At 46.0% G+C, this 15,614-nt stretch overlaps 2 protein-coding genes across 8 annotated transcripts in view; both read right to left on the bottom strand.

Annotated features, from left to right (window-relative positions):
* The window catches only part of LOC139056301 (uncharacterized), a 447,952-nt gene that overhangs the window by 365,644 nt on the left and 66,694 nt on the right, over positions 1–15,614 (bottom strand). The window lies entirely within an intron of this gene.
* The window catches only part of LOC139056461 (uncharacterized), a 60,442-nt gene continuing 53,355 nt past the window's right edge, over positions 8,528–15,614 (bottom strand). Inside the window, exons 3-4 of the mRNA XM_070534707.1 lie at positions 12,634–12,904; positions 8,528–10,219 (exon numbers count right to left, since the gene is read on the bottom strand). Of these exons, the coding sequence (XP_070390808.1) occupies positions 8,559–10,219; positions 12,634–12,904 (1,932 nt within the window). The 3' untranslated portion in view covers positions 8,528–8,558. The remainder of the gene's footprint in view (positions 10,220–12,633; positions 12,905–15,614) is intronic.

The following is a 15,614-nucleotide window of genomic DNA, read 5'->3' on the forward strand; positions in this document are numbered from 1 at the left end:
GTTTTAGAATTGTACTTTTGTGCATCTCCTCTCCGTAATTACTACGGTTCAGAGGCACATTCCAGCTTTCCCAATTTCTTGTACTATATATGTGTATCGGTAATGTTGGTTTCACAGGGCAGGTTAGACGCAATACGTAAATATATACTGCCGCGGATGAAGACGACGCTGTGCGCTTCGCGTAGATCGCCTCGTCTTCGTTTCGTTCATTCTGCTTTAAAAGTATAATACTCAATTCATGCAGCTCGCCTGCCACACTCTCATTCTGGGCCAATCCACGTTAGTAGCTATGCGCCATGGTGCCAATCACCATAATAGTCACCGTCGCATAGTCGTCCTCGTCACCGTTCAGAGACGCAGGTATCGTATAATGGTAAGTATTACCTTTCCCTTTGAAGTTTAGGACCATTATTTTTGACGGTGGTATCAAAGCAAATCTACCGACAAGGGTGGTGAAGGTGCCATAGACACACTCTTTCACAAAGCGGTAAATGAAGTCATTTCCCAGTACTAGCCCGGTTCGATCCCGCCTCTTTGTGGTCTTCCCGTCGCTTTTGTACTAACCTGAAGAACTATCTCCCATGGTACCGAACACCGAGTGCCGCTATTCATTGGCAGCGACAGTCATTTGACTTAACGAGGACTCGATTGTGCTCGCAATGGGAGCTCTATATGAGTGCAATTAGCCGACAACGCGGAAGGACGCCTTTCTGCGCCGTAGCCTAAGTTAAACCAAATGGCGCCTTTCAGAGCTCCTTTACAGAACCTTGCCGATGTATTCGTTTGTTGTTTGCTTTCAAAAAAATTGGGACAGGCAGAAAGGAGAAAAACGTCGGCACGTGCCTATTCTTCCGGAAGATATAGGCGCGTAAAAGACCCGAAGAAACTAAAGGAAGCCGGAGCAAGTTACAAGATAGCAAGTAAGGAAGAATAATGATAAACAAAGACAAAGGGAATAGGGTACAGCATGAGAAATCAATAAATCTGCTTAGATCGCAGTAGTTCAAGCACGGAAAAAAGAACATTAAACAAAAAAGATAGAGAAGTAGTAGATCTCGTCACTCAAATGTTCTAGCCGTACAAGTACAAAAAGAAACAGATTAACTGTACAAAAAGACAAAATAATTCCTTCTAAACGCACCCTGTATGAACCCCCAGCTGCAAATACTGCATGGAGCGCCAAAGTCGGGCAGCTCAATTTTTGAAGCACCTTTCCTTTTTCTCTCTTACATGCGCGAAGGTCTGTACAGCTTTTGTGGTGACAAAGATCGGAGTCTAGTAGTGAATCCGTGTTGCCTGCAACCACTACTACAACATTTTTTTTTATTCTGAACAAACTCCAGCCGTTTCTATATTGCCCTAGTTAGAGGTATCAAGCCCAATACGTGATGTTTTGCGACGGCATTTAGATGCGCGAAAGCGGACATGCGATGACGGCCGTCATCGTTGTCGTCCAGTCGCCATCCTTCCAGTCGTCCAGTCACCAGAAAAACACCAAAAGCAGGACCAAGTTGAGTGAGATAGCCCTCAATAGCCTTCAAAGAAATTTCTAGATTACGCAGATCGGCGATAGCGGAGCACCGCATTGCCTTCGTTGTTTTGTAACTCTATTCTTTCTTTCTTTCTTTCTTTCTTTCTTTCTTTCTTTCTTTCTTTCTTTCTTTCTTTCTTTCTTTCTTTCTTTCTTTCTTTCTTTCTTTCTTTCTTTCTTTCTTTCTTTCTTTCTTTCTTTCTTTCTTTCTTTTTTCTAGTGTGTTTACTTCAGGATCTAACGTCGACCCCTTGTAATGGTATTTCGGTGTCTTGCAGGTGCTTAGGCAGTTGAAGTGTAAATTAACTCGTTTCCTGAATAAATTTTCCGGTTGATAGTCAGCACTCGTGTTGTGTCTACGCCTTCCTTCGTCCTCCTTTACATTATGCTGCCGTTATTAGCCATGAGCCATCCTGATCTTGTGGTCGTCCTAAGGCCGCCCCCTCACCCTCTTTGACATTTGCCGCATGACGAAGGAGGATAAACGTGCCCACTCGCTAACACTTCTATTCAAACTCATCTCCATGCGGCATTGTGCGGCTAGATGCACCCAGTTACGCAAGTTCGGCGCTAGGTAATCTGTGCAGGATTTCGTGCACCACATAAACTCAGAGAGGTAGCGTCTGTGAATGTATATATAGTTCGGAGGCCACAATGTTAGGCAATACTCCAGCGAACGAGGACGACGCTGTGCGCACGAAGATGAAGCTCTTTATGAAAAGACAGTGCCATCCGTTAAAGGTGCCTGCTGCTTTCATAGTAATTAATTTCACAACCGGAGTAATTAGTAAAGTTTGCTTTTCTCCCTTTCTTCCTTCTTATTCTTGCCTACATTTGAGCGTAACTTTTTGCAAGTGTGCCTGTGTCTACGTTAACTGCTCGGCCATGCTGAATTATGTATGAGAATAATTCAAGCAAGGCACGTAGACTGCATGGCAGGGGGCGCCTATACTTATAGGAAATTTTATTTACGATGTGAGCCCGCCTCGATCGATAACTTACTCATAGCAATGTGTAGGCGTCGACGTTTGCGATCGGTTCTACTCTGCAGCTAAACCATTTGAGGTTGCGTGTCCTGTTTGCGATCTGCTAGCATGTTTTCATTATTAGACCGTTTCTTTCTCCGATCACATTTTTTATACGTTAGATTTCAAATTCGAGGTGATGCTTACGTCTTTCACGAGGTTCTGACCATTCTTTTCTATACGTTAAACTTTAAATTCGAAGTGATACTTGCGTCATTCACGGGGTTCTAATCATTCCCGAACAAGTTTCAGCTTCTTCCGTGTTAATGTGTGCAGTGCGAAAATAAGAGAGCGGCACCAAGGAATACCCACAGTACTTGCCGGAATATACATAGGCTGCGCTCGTCTGAAGGTTTTATTTTAATACAACGCAAGACAACTAAACTTGCATGACATATGTAGAACTCAGGCGGTATTTGAATTCCTTGCATGTCTGTAATATGTAATATGGCAAACCGTGTCATTCTAAGCAAAATCAGGAATACGTAGTAGTCGTAGTTCCCAAAGTTATCGCTGAAACCATATAACAACTTGGTTTGTCTTTGTTTAACAACACGGCAATAAAGCATACACAAAAATTAATCCATCTAGATTTACAGGACACAACTGCGCGTGTTTGCGTACAGCTACAGCCACGTTAAACGATTTCGTGAGAATAAATGAACCATGCCCTAATTATGAGTCATTTCTTGGCGAAGAGAAATCCTCAAAATGCAGCTGTATGTGAAAGCAGCCGTAGGCTGCCTAATGACCGACATTGCATTAATAAAAGGACGGTTGCTCGGTAAAGCGCTCTTCTTTTCTTTTCGTTCCTTTTCTTTTCTGTTTCTTATGGGGGAGAAGGGGGAGGCGAGACGAGAACGCGTGCTTGAAATGAAAAGCACCGTAAAGGAAGTGCGGGAACGAAGTACTATTTGCACATCATGCAGACGCTTGCTTTCTGTGAAAAGGATCACTATTTCATCAGTAGAACCACACGTCATTAGGCAGGAATCATTACTAGCGTGCGGTTGCACTTATGACGACCGCGAAAAACTCAGTTTGTTCCGTAAGAATGAACGTAGTCAATACCAGACGACCTGCCACATTAATGTGTGACCCGACTTGTTTTCCTCAAACCACGTTAAGTCCTAATGCGGGTACCGGCTGCGAACTCGGAACTTGAATCTGATGTACCGGATGGTCGCAGAAGGGCTTGTATTCGTTTGAATGGCGCCTTGGGTTTTGTTTTGAGAGTCATGGAAACTCCTTAGGTTCGCACATCAACTGCCACGGAGTGATAGCTAAAAAACAAAAGGAATAAAAAATTGGCTGCAAGCTCAATGACAGGCACAGCAGCAGGTTCTACTTGCATGCGAACACTGCCATATTCTCGATAAATCTCAACACACCCACACACGCACCTACACAAAACATCATCATCATCATGTGTGTCCTTCCTTTCATATGGCCCCTCCAGAGTCCAAAAGAAGACGCAATTTCATGTTGCCTCTTGTCTTTTTCCTGTCCGTAAACTGAGGCTGTACGACACAGTCATCACGAACCAACTTGCCCAGACGAAACACAGCGTCTTCTTCGCCCGTCACAGTGCTACCTGCTGCCGTCTCCGATACGCGAGTACAGATGCCACGGCTGACCTTCTGGGGCGCAGCAAACTCCACAAAAGTTGCCGAACGCATTGGAGCCGTGTTCTTCTCCTTCCTTGACTGAAATGAAAAAAACGCTCTGCGCGACGTCAGCAACGCCCTGTCCCAAAAAAACTTCTTACTTAACGTAACTTAACCGCGAATAGGAGTTCCAAGAAAAATAGAAGAGAGAAGCCATAATAGTTGCGACAAGAACGTGCAAAGACCACAATCGCCTTTTCAAATTACCGAAACAGGAAGTTTGGTTAGGTTTAATCCTCGCGAAATTCCCAGACGCAATTACGAAAAACGCTTATACGCTTTCGAAACTGCGCCGCAATCACTTCTTGGCAAATCCCGTAAAGAGTTAGCAAAAACTGACTTATAAATGAGGATAGTCAGAAGCGCTGTCGAAAACTTAGACGCCGTGAAACGGGAGAATATGAAAATGTAATCCACGTGCCCACACACTGGTCAAATACCACAATTCTGGCATGTAGGAAAAAAAAACAAAAGTAATACAAAGTTATGTGCACTCGGGAGGTAGTGATAGCAGATTGTTGACTTGGTAATTTCAGACATGAACTAAAAACTTTACTTGGCAATAAGTTTTCTTTATTTAGCTTCTGCACTTATTACTACTAATTTTGATTGTGTTTATCTGGTACAGTTTGGAAACGTTGGCAGCAATTTCTTCTCTTTCCGATTTCTCCAAGAACATTACCAAATAATGAACAAGTGAAGGATAGTAGCACGAAGCGATATTAGAGCATTCCAGCAACAAAGCGGGCAGTCTTTAAATGCGTGTGCTAGACGGTCGTTTAAATATAGAAAAGTAAACGTAGCGTAAAACGGCTATTTCTCTAGGTTATGCGAATGTAAACCAGCCAATAAAACAGCAACTATATTACCTTAAGGATTAATAACAAAAGAAAAAGCATGAAAAGTCCAAGGAAATCACTTAATTAGGAAGTAGACGGGCTCAGGAAGAACGCCAGCAGGCAAGCATTGCATTCCCTAATTTTTTTCTTTACGAACATGCACTGAATATCTAAAGTATGATTTAGATAAACTAGGGACCGAAATACAAATTGCTGCTTTTATATGCAACGCTCGGAACGGAGTCTCCGTGGTCTCCGGAAGCTCATGGTGCTGGCAGCAAAATAAGCAGAAATAAAGAGAAATTTTTTCAGATGTAGATGTATATCCCGACTTTTGTTTCGTTTGTTAATGCCGTTTATTTCTATAATATGCATCACCCGTCCTCTTCATTTAAAAAAAAAGAAAGACATTTCGTGCTGTTCTATATTTTGTTGTTCTCATTTTTTCACCGCCCACCCCAGGCGAGATTACATTTTAGAACAGCTCTCACGCAATTACAGAAAACATTTGTCTGCCCGCATTCCAACGTCTACGAGAGCTAATGTGGCGCTGTAGCTCTAATTGGATAGCCGGCAAGCTGGAAGGATCGCTGGGTACGTTAGATGCGTTGAGAAAAAGAATACCTTTGGCAATCATAGCTCGGTTCTGAAGGTCTACGTAACTGTAAAGTCAATTACCATTTCTAAAAAAAAACATATGTTTTCTATTCGTAGCGTTCGTATAGTCTGATCGCCTTCAATAAGCGTCTTAACGCTTTAAGACGTGTCCAGTATAATGTATACGGAACGTCATGTTACGACAGTTTTTAGGTAAAATTTAAGGAACGCGTGGAATAATTAGGCTATTTTTAGAGATTGTTAATTAATAGGGTATTGACGTGTGTACTTGTTTACCCTTCTTTCCGGGGACTGTATTTCGCCCGCCAACCTAAAGTTATTGCTCAGTGCAAGACGTGCGTGCATGATTTCGATTTTACCCGAATATTATCGTTGACACTCTCTGTTGCGTGTGTTCTCGCCGAACCTTGTATGATAATATTGTATGCGCGACAAGAATTGTTTAGTGCTTTCTGGAAATCACGCGGGCACCAGCAATTACACTGGAAGGCTCAACGAGTCATGTATAAAAGCCGACGCGCTCGACCCGCAGGTCAGATTTTCGACGTTCGCAGACGATCCTCGCCGCTATCGCTGTGCTTGACTATTGCTTGTTTTTTTTTGTTTGTTTCTGGGCACAGTTTCGCCCAATAATGGGTTCTAAACATTTTTTTCGCTACTTTGTATTTTACCGTCACTACAACGTGACAGTATTAAAATATTAGAATAGCCAAGATCGCTCCCAGTGTCGACAGATGCTTTCTTCCTGTTATGCTAATGTTAATTAGTGCTAACAAACGCTATGTATCCGAAGAACATTCATTCTGGGCTGTACCCGTTCCCGACTCTCGTAGGGTACGGATATGCAGCGACTCTGATGACGGTGGAATGCGAAAACGGTCATGGACCGTTGGCTACAAAAGTTTGCTAGAAACGGTTTTCATAAAAAGAAATGTGAATTCCTGCTTGGCTAAGGCATGACGATTGTAATTTAATGAAACATTTTGGTGGTTCGAAAAACGAGAGCGTGAAAGCTTCAATTAGAGGCTAAGTGCCCGGTTCTCGCATGGACTCAGCCTTTGCTCAAATCCTGTGCCCCACAAACTTTATTGATTAAGTTTATGTAGACCTAGGTAAACGTCAAAGAGCTTCATGTGGTCAAACCAAACGGGACGCATTCCACTGCAGCATCCATAGTACTACCCTCTCCATAACGGGCTCTGGCAGAACGACCTAATAAACTTTACATGAAGCTGCTTGTCGACACAGTTTCTGGTGGTATGAAACTTCCAGCTGTGAAGAAAGTGCCTGCGTGTTTTAAATATGGTGTCGGTTACAAATGACATCTTCGGGTGGTCACCGTTACCCTCCGAATCCGAGCGGCCCGATTCGGGAGGCCCTATATCGAAATACGATATAACTTGTGCCAAGCGGACAGCCGGTTGCTTTTTGGAGCAATGTGGGCGAAAGAATAGGAAGTTGAGGCTGACTACACGGCCGCATAATTGTCCCCGCGAATGGAGCGACAGTCCGACTAGCCAAGCGCAACCGCTAGAAAGAGCGCTGTCACGTGACCGGAAACCGACTAGATTTCTCAGCTGCTACGACGGCGATAGGAGGAGCGCTGCTCGGAGCTCTGATCTTGAGTCGGCCGACTGGAAACGACCCCCCGTGTTTGGCAGGATCATTCGTTTCGACCATCCGAACAAAAATAGGCCTTTTGGGAGCGCTCGAAGAGCGCTCGAAAACGACAGTTCAAAGATGCCATAAACTTGCGATTCGGGGTTATGAAGCTCGAATCCAACTTTTGCGGACCCAGCTTACCTTCTGCTAAGCTAATAACACACGCAGAGCCCTTCACTTTGGGACACCAGGTGCAATTGAGGTCGAGAAAGCGAAACCATGGCTTGGCGTTTTTAATTCAACCAAAAAATCTTCGCGCGTTTCTTGTAATATTGGTTCCTACAAACAACTGTTCCACTTCTTGAGGCACATAAATAAATAATTTGGTCTGGCACTCATCACTCGATCGCCTCTGAACATCGCGGCCCCAATCTCTGTATGGCAGTGAAACTCCGTTTCTGTCTTTCGCTTCCTTGGACGAATTCCTGAACTCCTATATCTTGTATTACCCAGAATGTTATTTTGTCTAAATGTTACCCAGTGGAGGAAGCCCACAACTCGCGCCTTATTCGTGCACAACGTGGCTTATTACACCATAGCTGCTTTGTACATGACGCAGTTATACATAATCCTTACAATGAGTTGTGCCCTGGTCTTCAAAGCACGATAGCTTCGCTGTAATTAGCACTCGCTTAACCATTAAAAGCCTTTTTCGTCTGAAACGCATGCCTAAAACGCTAATAATCTTTCTGAGCTACGACTACGAGCTTGTTTACACAGAGCAGCTTGCCATTACATACGGCCTGCGTGAGCACAACCAAGCGTACGAAGGTGGAGCTGGCATGTTACTTGTCTTGGACACACACACAAGCTCGGACACACGCTCACGCACACGCACACGCACGCACGCACTTATAGCATACCCAGCTATGTGACATGCATTGCGTTGCACGAAAACAGACCAAGATGTGGCATTGCATCTATAGCTCTGACTTTGACGCTTTCAAGACGCGCGATCCTAGATGTATTGTTGTCTCTCCAGCAAAATTATGCAGCGCTTTTCTTTAGTTCTCTTTCTCCCTTTTTATCTTTTGCTGAAATTATGCATTGTTCGCTCGCTTGTCACGCAAGCGACGCGCACAGAGAACCCCCATTAGTTGCTCTAGTTTCCATTATTTCTCAATCTCGTGTTGCACTCAGGGCTAAGAGAATTGATTAATGTACTGCACAGCGTTGGAGTCAGTCAGTCAAGAACTTTATTGAGGTCCTGAGGGGCCTAAACCGTTGGAGATCGCACGCGGCGAGCTCCTTGGGCCGAAACCGTAGGCGACGCCCAAGTCGGGACGGGAACGTGGTGACGCTCCGCCAGTTCTTGGGCCCTCTGGACGGCCTTGAATTGCTGTTTGAGGTCCGGGCTTTTGAGGGCTTCTTCCCATTCGCGCTCACTGGAGAGAGGGCCCTCTGGTAACGCGGTACATTGCCAAAGCATGTGCGAGAGTGAGCAGTAGGGTTCTGGGCAGTCTGGGCAATTTGCCGGGATTTCTGAATTGTAGTGGCTTAATAGGCCTCGTGACGGATACGAGGCCGTTTGCAGCATTCGAAACGCGGCCGCCTGCGCGCGCTCGAGTTTGGCGTGCGGGAGCGGGTATTTCATTCTGCCTTTTCGATAGTGTGAGGTGATTTCTTGGTATGTGAGTAGCGGGTCATTAAACTGAATGTCCAGCCCCTCGGAGGCCGTGGGACCGTCGCGGCGGGCAAGTTCTCGCGCACGGTCATGGGCCGTTTCATTGAGGTTGGGTTTTTGCGGGTGGATGTCCTTCCCCATGTGAGCGGGGAACCAGGAGAGGCACCGTTTGCACTCGTTTGAGCTCGCTAGTAATATATGCGCTACCTCTTTCGGTACATTGCCGCTTTCGTAAGCCCGAATTGCAGCACGCGAATCCGTGAGGACATGGGTAAATGTGGGGTCTGCCATGGCGATGGCTACGGCTATCTGTTCGGCTTTAGCGCTAGTGGTCGATTTAACCGATGCCGCTGACCGTAACGTTCCGTTGCCGTCCACAACTGCTATCGCGAAAGTTGATGTATTGCCGTACTGGGCCGCGTCAACAAATGCTGTGGCTTCACGATACGCGTCTGTGCGGTCGAGAATCGCGCGGGCGCGGGCCCGACGCCTACCCACGTTGTATAGTGGGTGGACGTTTCTGGGAAACGGTGAGACTCTGTAGTTGTCTCTAATTTCACTTGGTAGGGTAACAGCGTGCTCGAGATAGGGAGATGGGGAGACATTAGCTTCGCTTAAAATTAGTCTACCGGCTTTGGACGAGGATAGGCGGAGTATTTGCGCCATAGTCTGAGCCTCGATCACTTCGTCGATGTTGTTGTGCATGCCTAGCTGATCAACCTTTGCTGTACTTGCTCTTTGTGGAATGCCCAAGACCTGTTTGATGCTCTTGCGCATGAGTGTGTTTAGTTTCGTCTTTTCTGTTTTCGTCCAGTTGTGGGCAGAGGCGACGTAATTAATATGGCTCATAAGGAACGCGTGGTATACGCGCAGTAGGTTATCTTCGCAGAGACCCTTCCTGCGCCCTGAGACTCTGTGGATGAGTCTGATCATATTTTCGGTTTTGGCGGTTAAGTGTTTGATCGAGTGTGCGTGGCATCCGGTGGCTTCGATTAGAAGCCCAAGAATGCGAATGTGGTCGACTCGCGGAATCTGTTGGCCGTCTCTTGTATGTAGTGCGATCGGAAGTTCGTCTAGAGGAGTTAGGTATCGGACTCCTTGGCAAGACTTGCGATATAGTAAGAGTTCCGATTTCTTGGAAGATAGCTTCATTCCTGTCTCTAGTAGGTACTCCTCCGTGGCATCTAGGGCAGACTGTAATGCCTGCTCCATGTCTGCCAGGGAGCCTCCCGGGCTCCAGATGGTGATGTCATCTGCATATAGAGCGAAATTTACGTTCGGGATGTCTCGTAGTTTGTCTGCGAGTCCCTTCATCACTATGTTAAAGAGTAATGGAGAGATGACTGAGCCTTGCGGTGTTCCGACGGAACCCAGCGTGTAGCAGTCCGACTTAAGTTGTGAGACTCGCAGTCGGGCTTCTCTGTCTTTTAGGAAGGAGCGCACGTACTCCTGAAATCTCTGGCCGAGGCCGAGGCCTGCCACAGACTCCAATATGAAGCGGTGCGAGACGGTGTCGAATGCTCTCGTGATATCGAGGGCGAGGATGCCTCGAACGTCTTTTGTTTTAACGTCAAAGACCTGTCTTTTTAGGAGCAACATGACATCTTGCGTGGAAAGGTGGGGTCGAAACCCTACCATGTTGTGTGGGAGGAGTTCGTGTTCCTCAATGTAGCGTGACACTCGGTTTTGAATGACGTGCTCGGCTACTTTACCCACGCATGAGGTAAGAGAGATAGGGCGTAAATTGTCGAGGTTAAGTGGTTTGCCGGGTTTTGGGATAAGGACCACCGTGGCCGTGCGCCATTGCGTTGGTACCTCTCCTGTTTCCCACACGTGGTTGATGTCTTTAAGGAGTAGTGTAATGGCCTGGTCGTCTAAGTTACGTAACATTCGGTTGGTTACCCCGTCGGGTCCTGAGGCCGACCTGCTGTTGAGGTTGTGTAGCGCCTCTCGAACTTCTGCTTCCGTGAAGGCAGCGTCTAGTTCGGGAGTGGTGTCGCACTTTATGCTCGGGTAATCGTTGGGGTGAGCGTCGCCTAATGGAAGGTAACGTTTGGCGATTTCTGCCAGGAAGGACTCTTCTGTTCCCCCTTTCGCTTTATGTAAGTGTAAAAGTCGGTCTAGCGCGTGGCTGTGATTGTCCTTTGTTTGGCTGTCGTCTAACATGCGTTTCAGGAGGTTCCACTTACCTCCGGTCCGCATGCGGCCGTCGACCGCCGAACATAGTTCCTGCCATTGGAGTCTTGTGAGCTCCGTACAGTATTGTTCGATATCTCGGTTGAGTATCGCGATGCGTTTGCGCAGGCGTCTGTTGAGACGTTGTTTTCGCCATCGCGCAAGTATCGAGGCCTTGGCCTCGAGTAAGTGTGCGAGGTGAGGGTCAACCCTTGGGACCTCCAATTCCGTTTGTATGGTTTTCGTGGCTCTAGCTACGTCGCCCTTTATCGCAGAGAGGAGCTCTGCGAAGGAATCGTACGTGTTCGTGTCTTCCTTCCGTAACTGGCGGAAGCTATCCCAGTCTGTAAGGGTGAAAGACCGGGGTGGGGCCGCCGTGTTTGGTATTTCTGTGCGTATGACGAAGTGATCGCTGCCCAGGTTCTCTTGCGTATTCGTCCATGTGTAGTTTGCTACATTTCGGAGTAGCGTGAGGTCCGGCGTAGTATCGCGTTGTGTCGACGTACCCAATCTGGTGGGGAACCTGTGGTCCGTCACCAGGGTGAGGGACAGGTCGTCGATCGCGCGCGAGAGGTTGTTGCCGCTAGGCTTGATTGTGGGGTAACCCCACGACGGGTGGGGGGCGTTGAAGTCCCCTGCGATAATGAGCGGTGAGTTTCGTGCCAATGATGTGGCTTTAGTAAGGATCGCGTGGAAAGATTGTTTGTAGTGCGCAGGGGAGCTGTAGACGTTTAGTACAAAAATGCTTTGTTTTAGGAGTCGGTTAGGTACGAGCTCGATTAGGATCGCCTCGATGCGACTGTTTTTCGGAAGGACGTTATGAACGATATGCGCGAATTTTCTATTAACGAGCGTGGCGATGCCTCTCCTGGCGTCCCCTCCTTTTTGGGAGACGGGGCTGTACCCTGAGAGCGTGAGGGTTTCACATAGGGTTTCTTGTAATAGTATTACGTGCGGCTTTTTGGGTTGAATTTTGAGGTACTGTTGCAGCGAGGATTTGCGTTTCGCGTAGCTAGCGCAATTCCACTGCCAAATTTCTAAGGTGTCCCGTGTCGTGTTAGCCATGATGGTTTTGCGGGGGATTTATTGGTGACGAGGGGTGCGTCGTCGTGTCCATCTGTTGTGGCTGACTAGCTTTGTTTTTAATTTTTATGGCGACTTTATTTTCGACCACCTCTACACGATTCGTTAGGATACGAATACTTTCTAGGTTCTCTCGCGTGAGGCGCAGAATTTCGCCTAGGGTGTCTTGCGGTGCATTACTCTCTTCTTCCGTCTCTGGGAGCGGAGGGGGCTTGCGTTTGGCTGTGCTAACTTTTACGTTTGTCTCCTGGGGTGGTGCTTGTTTGGGAGCTTTAAGGTTTTGAATCTGCTGTTTTGCGTCATTAAGCTACGCTGTAAGCACTTGTATGGTGGCCCGGAGACCCGCTAGTTCCTGTCGTAGGGCTGTGACTATCTCGCTCTCATGCTCGGGCAATGAAGACCGCGTTACCTGTCTGGTAGATGAAACGTCCCGTTGCTGCTGCTGGTGATGTCTCCCTCGTACTCGGTCGGCCCACGTCAGTTCCGTGGGGCCGGATGTAGGGCGCCCCCTGGAGCAGGACCGGCTGCTGCGTCGTCCCCTGGAGCGGGAGCGGCTGCTGCGTAGGGCGCTGCGGCGCTCGGGTGTCGGCGTGACCGAGCGACTCCTTGTGGTCGCTGCGGAAATACCCGAGGTGGCGGTCGAGTCCCTGTGACTGGCGCCGCTTGGTCCTTGGGAGCGGCTACGGCCGCGTCGGTTGCGTCTGCGGCGGCGTCTCTGTCGAACGATGTAAGGGACCTGAAACTTGCGCTTGCAGTCCTTGTCGGCGGTGGGGTGCGGTCCGCCGCACAGGGTGCAGTGAGGGGAACACTGGTGATCTTCCGCTGGAGTTTTGATGCCACACTTCCGACACCACGTCGTTGGAGGGAATAGTTTTTATATATGTAGTAGAAAGTCGAACCGCTCGCTGTGATGCGTACCCTGGAGAATTTCACTAAGCTCATTTTTCACTGCATTGTTTTTCCTTCTGACTTCCGCGTTCATGTTGTTCACCATATTTACTTTGGTGAATCTGAGATGATGAATGGCGTGAGAAGCAGTTTTGTTTCACATTTTTCTACTCATTATTCCGCTTTGTTTCGTTGCGTCGTTTATAGTATGTGTTTGCTGAATTGCTTCAATGTCGGTTTACACAGCAAACACATACTACAATGTCGCGGTTTTCTCTCCAGCCTCTCATTAAAGCTTGTTTCTCTCTCTCTCTCTCAATGTCGGGTTGGATCGTCTATGCCACTGAAGGGACAAAATTACAAGGTTTGTCGGCACATTTTATGGAAATATTGGGGTGAACCGTATCGATACTGTAGATAGCCTCAGCATTCCCATTATGCAGAGTGATATGAGCACTGAAACTTTCAATCGCGCTGTTGACAACATTTCGGATGTAATCATCTCAACATTAATTAGTAGCTATCCTAAATTATTTAGTTGACATGTGAATATATAAATTGGCCCATCGGCACGATCATAGTGTCATCGAAAAAATAATGCCACTGTTTGTCCGCCATACCTTCTTTAAAATATTCCCTGAAAAATTTGGGATGCCTGACTTAATTTTTAGTCTGCGGGATGCAACGTATTGGAGAACGTATTCAGTGTCATTTAGGATGTAAGGCACAAGTTGTGTAGACAAATTGAACCGACGCTTGGCTACACTTTCCCCTCCCCCTTTAGGTGTAGATACACCTCATTTCCGCTCCCCAGTATGAAGTGAAAAATTGGTGCATTTGTTCTTTCTCTTTTTGATCTCTCTCTCTCACTCTTTCTCTCTCTGTACTACGCTTTTCTCAAACAGAAAAAGAAATGTGTAATAGCGCCAGGCAATTCAGCTTAACTTAATCCACGCGCGCTTACTGAAAGAGAATTCGCCGTATCCTTCGCAAGTCGACGGACGGATAAACACTGGGCTATTTACTGCTCAAACGCTTCAGGCTTAATTATTTCAGAAATCCGAGCGAAACTGAGCCTGCCGCTAATGGCGTAACGTGCGCTGGAACCTTCGCATTCAGTGTAAGTCGTGCCCATACTGTACGCACTTCACTTGAGCGCCTGCTGCAATACATTAACATTCGGCGCTCATGCTCGATGGGTACTCAATTACGTTTATAATGAATTCGTAATGTGTTGCAACCGGTTTAGATATTTTAAAGGCGAAGCACTATTGGGATTGAGCCTCTAGTATCTTCGTGCGTCTATCGGGGTGAGCGAGCAGTGAGCTCCATTTTTTTTAAGTGCAATGAAGCAATAAACCACGACATCAAACTTGGGATGAACTTAGGCAGTTTTCTGAGAGGTCGGGCAAATTTTGCTGCACCAATATACAACTGTTCTGTTTTCCACAAAACGTTAGAACTTCACTTTATTACGCATTTATTCACTGTCACTTGCAATACTGCATCTCAGTTTGGGGAAACACATATTGCTCGCACATAATACATCTACAGCATTTACAAAATCAAGCCTTGAGGATCATTACTTTCTCCAGTTACATGTCACATGCAGTACCAATCTTCAGTTCCTTAAAAATACTACCATTACGTTACATGCTCCAGCTCAAATTGGTTTTACTAATATACCGCACACTAAATCATGAAATAATTTCAGATGCATTTAATAACTCTGCTATTACCAACACTAACAATACGAGATTTTCCTCTAACAACAATTTTTTACTCCCTCGAATAAACACTAATTATGGAATGTTTACTTCGCTTTTTACGGCCATTAAATACTGGAACAAACTACCACCCCATATTAAAGCCTGCCGCACAACATTAACATTCAGGAGAGAGACGAAGAAATATTTACTAACGACACTACTGGCTACTGATTCATTACTATAAGTATATATTGTGTACAAATATATTTCCCAGTTTTCAATGACTCTGTACTTACCTATTGTATCGACAGCCTTTATTTATTCGTTATTCTATATCTTCCTATGTCTTCTTTTTTAATCCTTTCTTAGACACTTCAAATTTTTTGTCGCATAGCCTATATAACATTTGTACTTTGCGTATTGTAAGCATATATTTATTTTTAATTATCTGTTGCAATAACCCCGTGTTCTTTGACATGTGTCATTTCCTGTGTTTCATTAACGTGTCAATTACCACATATTTATTTATGCATACGCTGTATCTGTTTTATTTGCTGTATTTTGAACTTCAATTATTATAAGCAACTTTTTGTATTTGTTAATTTTTTTCATTAACTTCGTGTTTTCTGATGTCTGTCGTTGCTATGTTGCCAAAATGTATTAATTCATGCAATGTTAAATTAATAATAGGAGGTCCCCCTGACAGTTCTTGTAACTCCGGGACCTCCTTCTGTACTAATGATGAATGATGAAATAAAAAAAAAAGAACGCCGCTGTTGCTAACTTTTTGAAT

The sequence above is a fragment of the Dermacentor albipictus genome, chromosome 2 (genome assembly GCF_038994185.2).
Source record: "Dermacentor albipictus isolate Rhodes 1998 colony chromosome 2, USDA_Dalb.pri_finalv2, whole genome shotgun sequence".
Classification (NCBI taxonomy): domain Eukaryota; kingdom Metazoa; phylum Arthropoda; class Arachnida; order Ixodida; family Ixodidae; genus Dermacentor; species Dermacentor albipictus.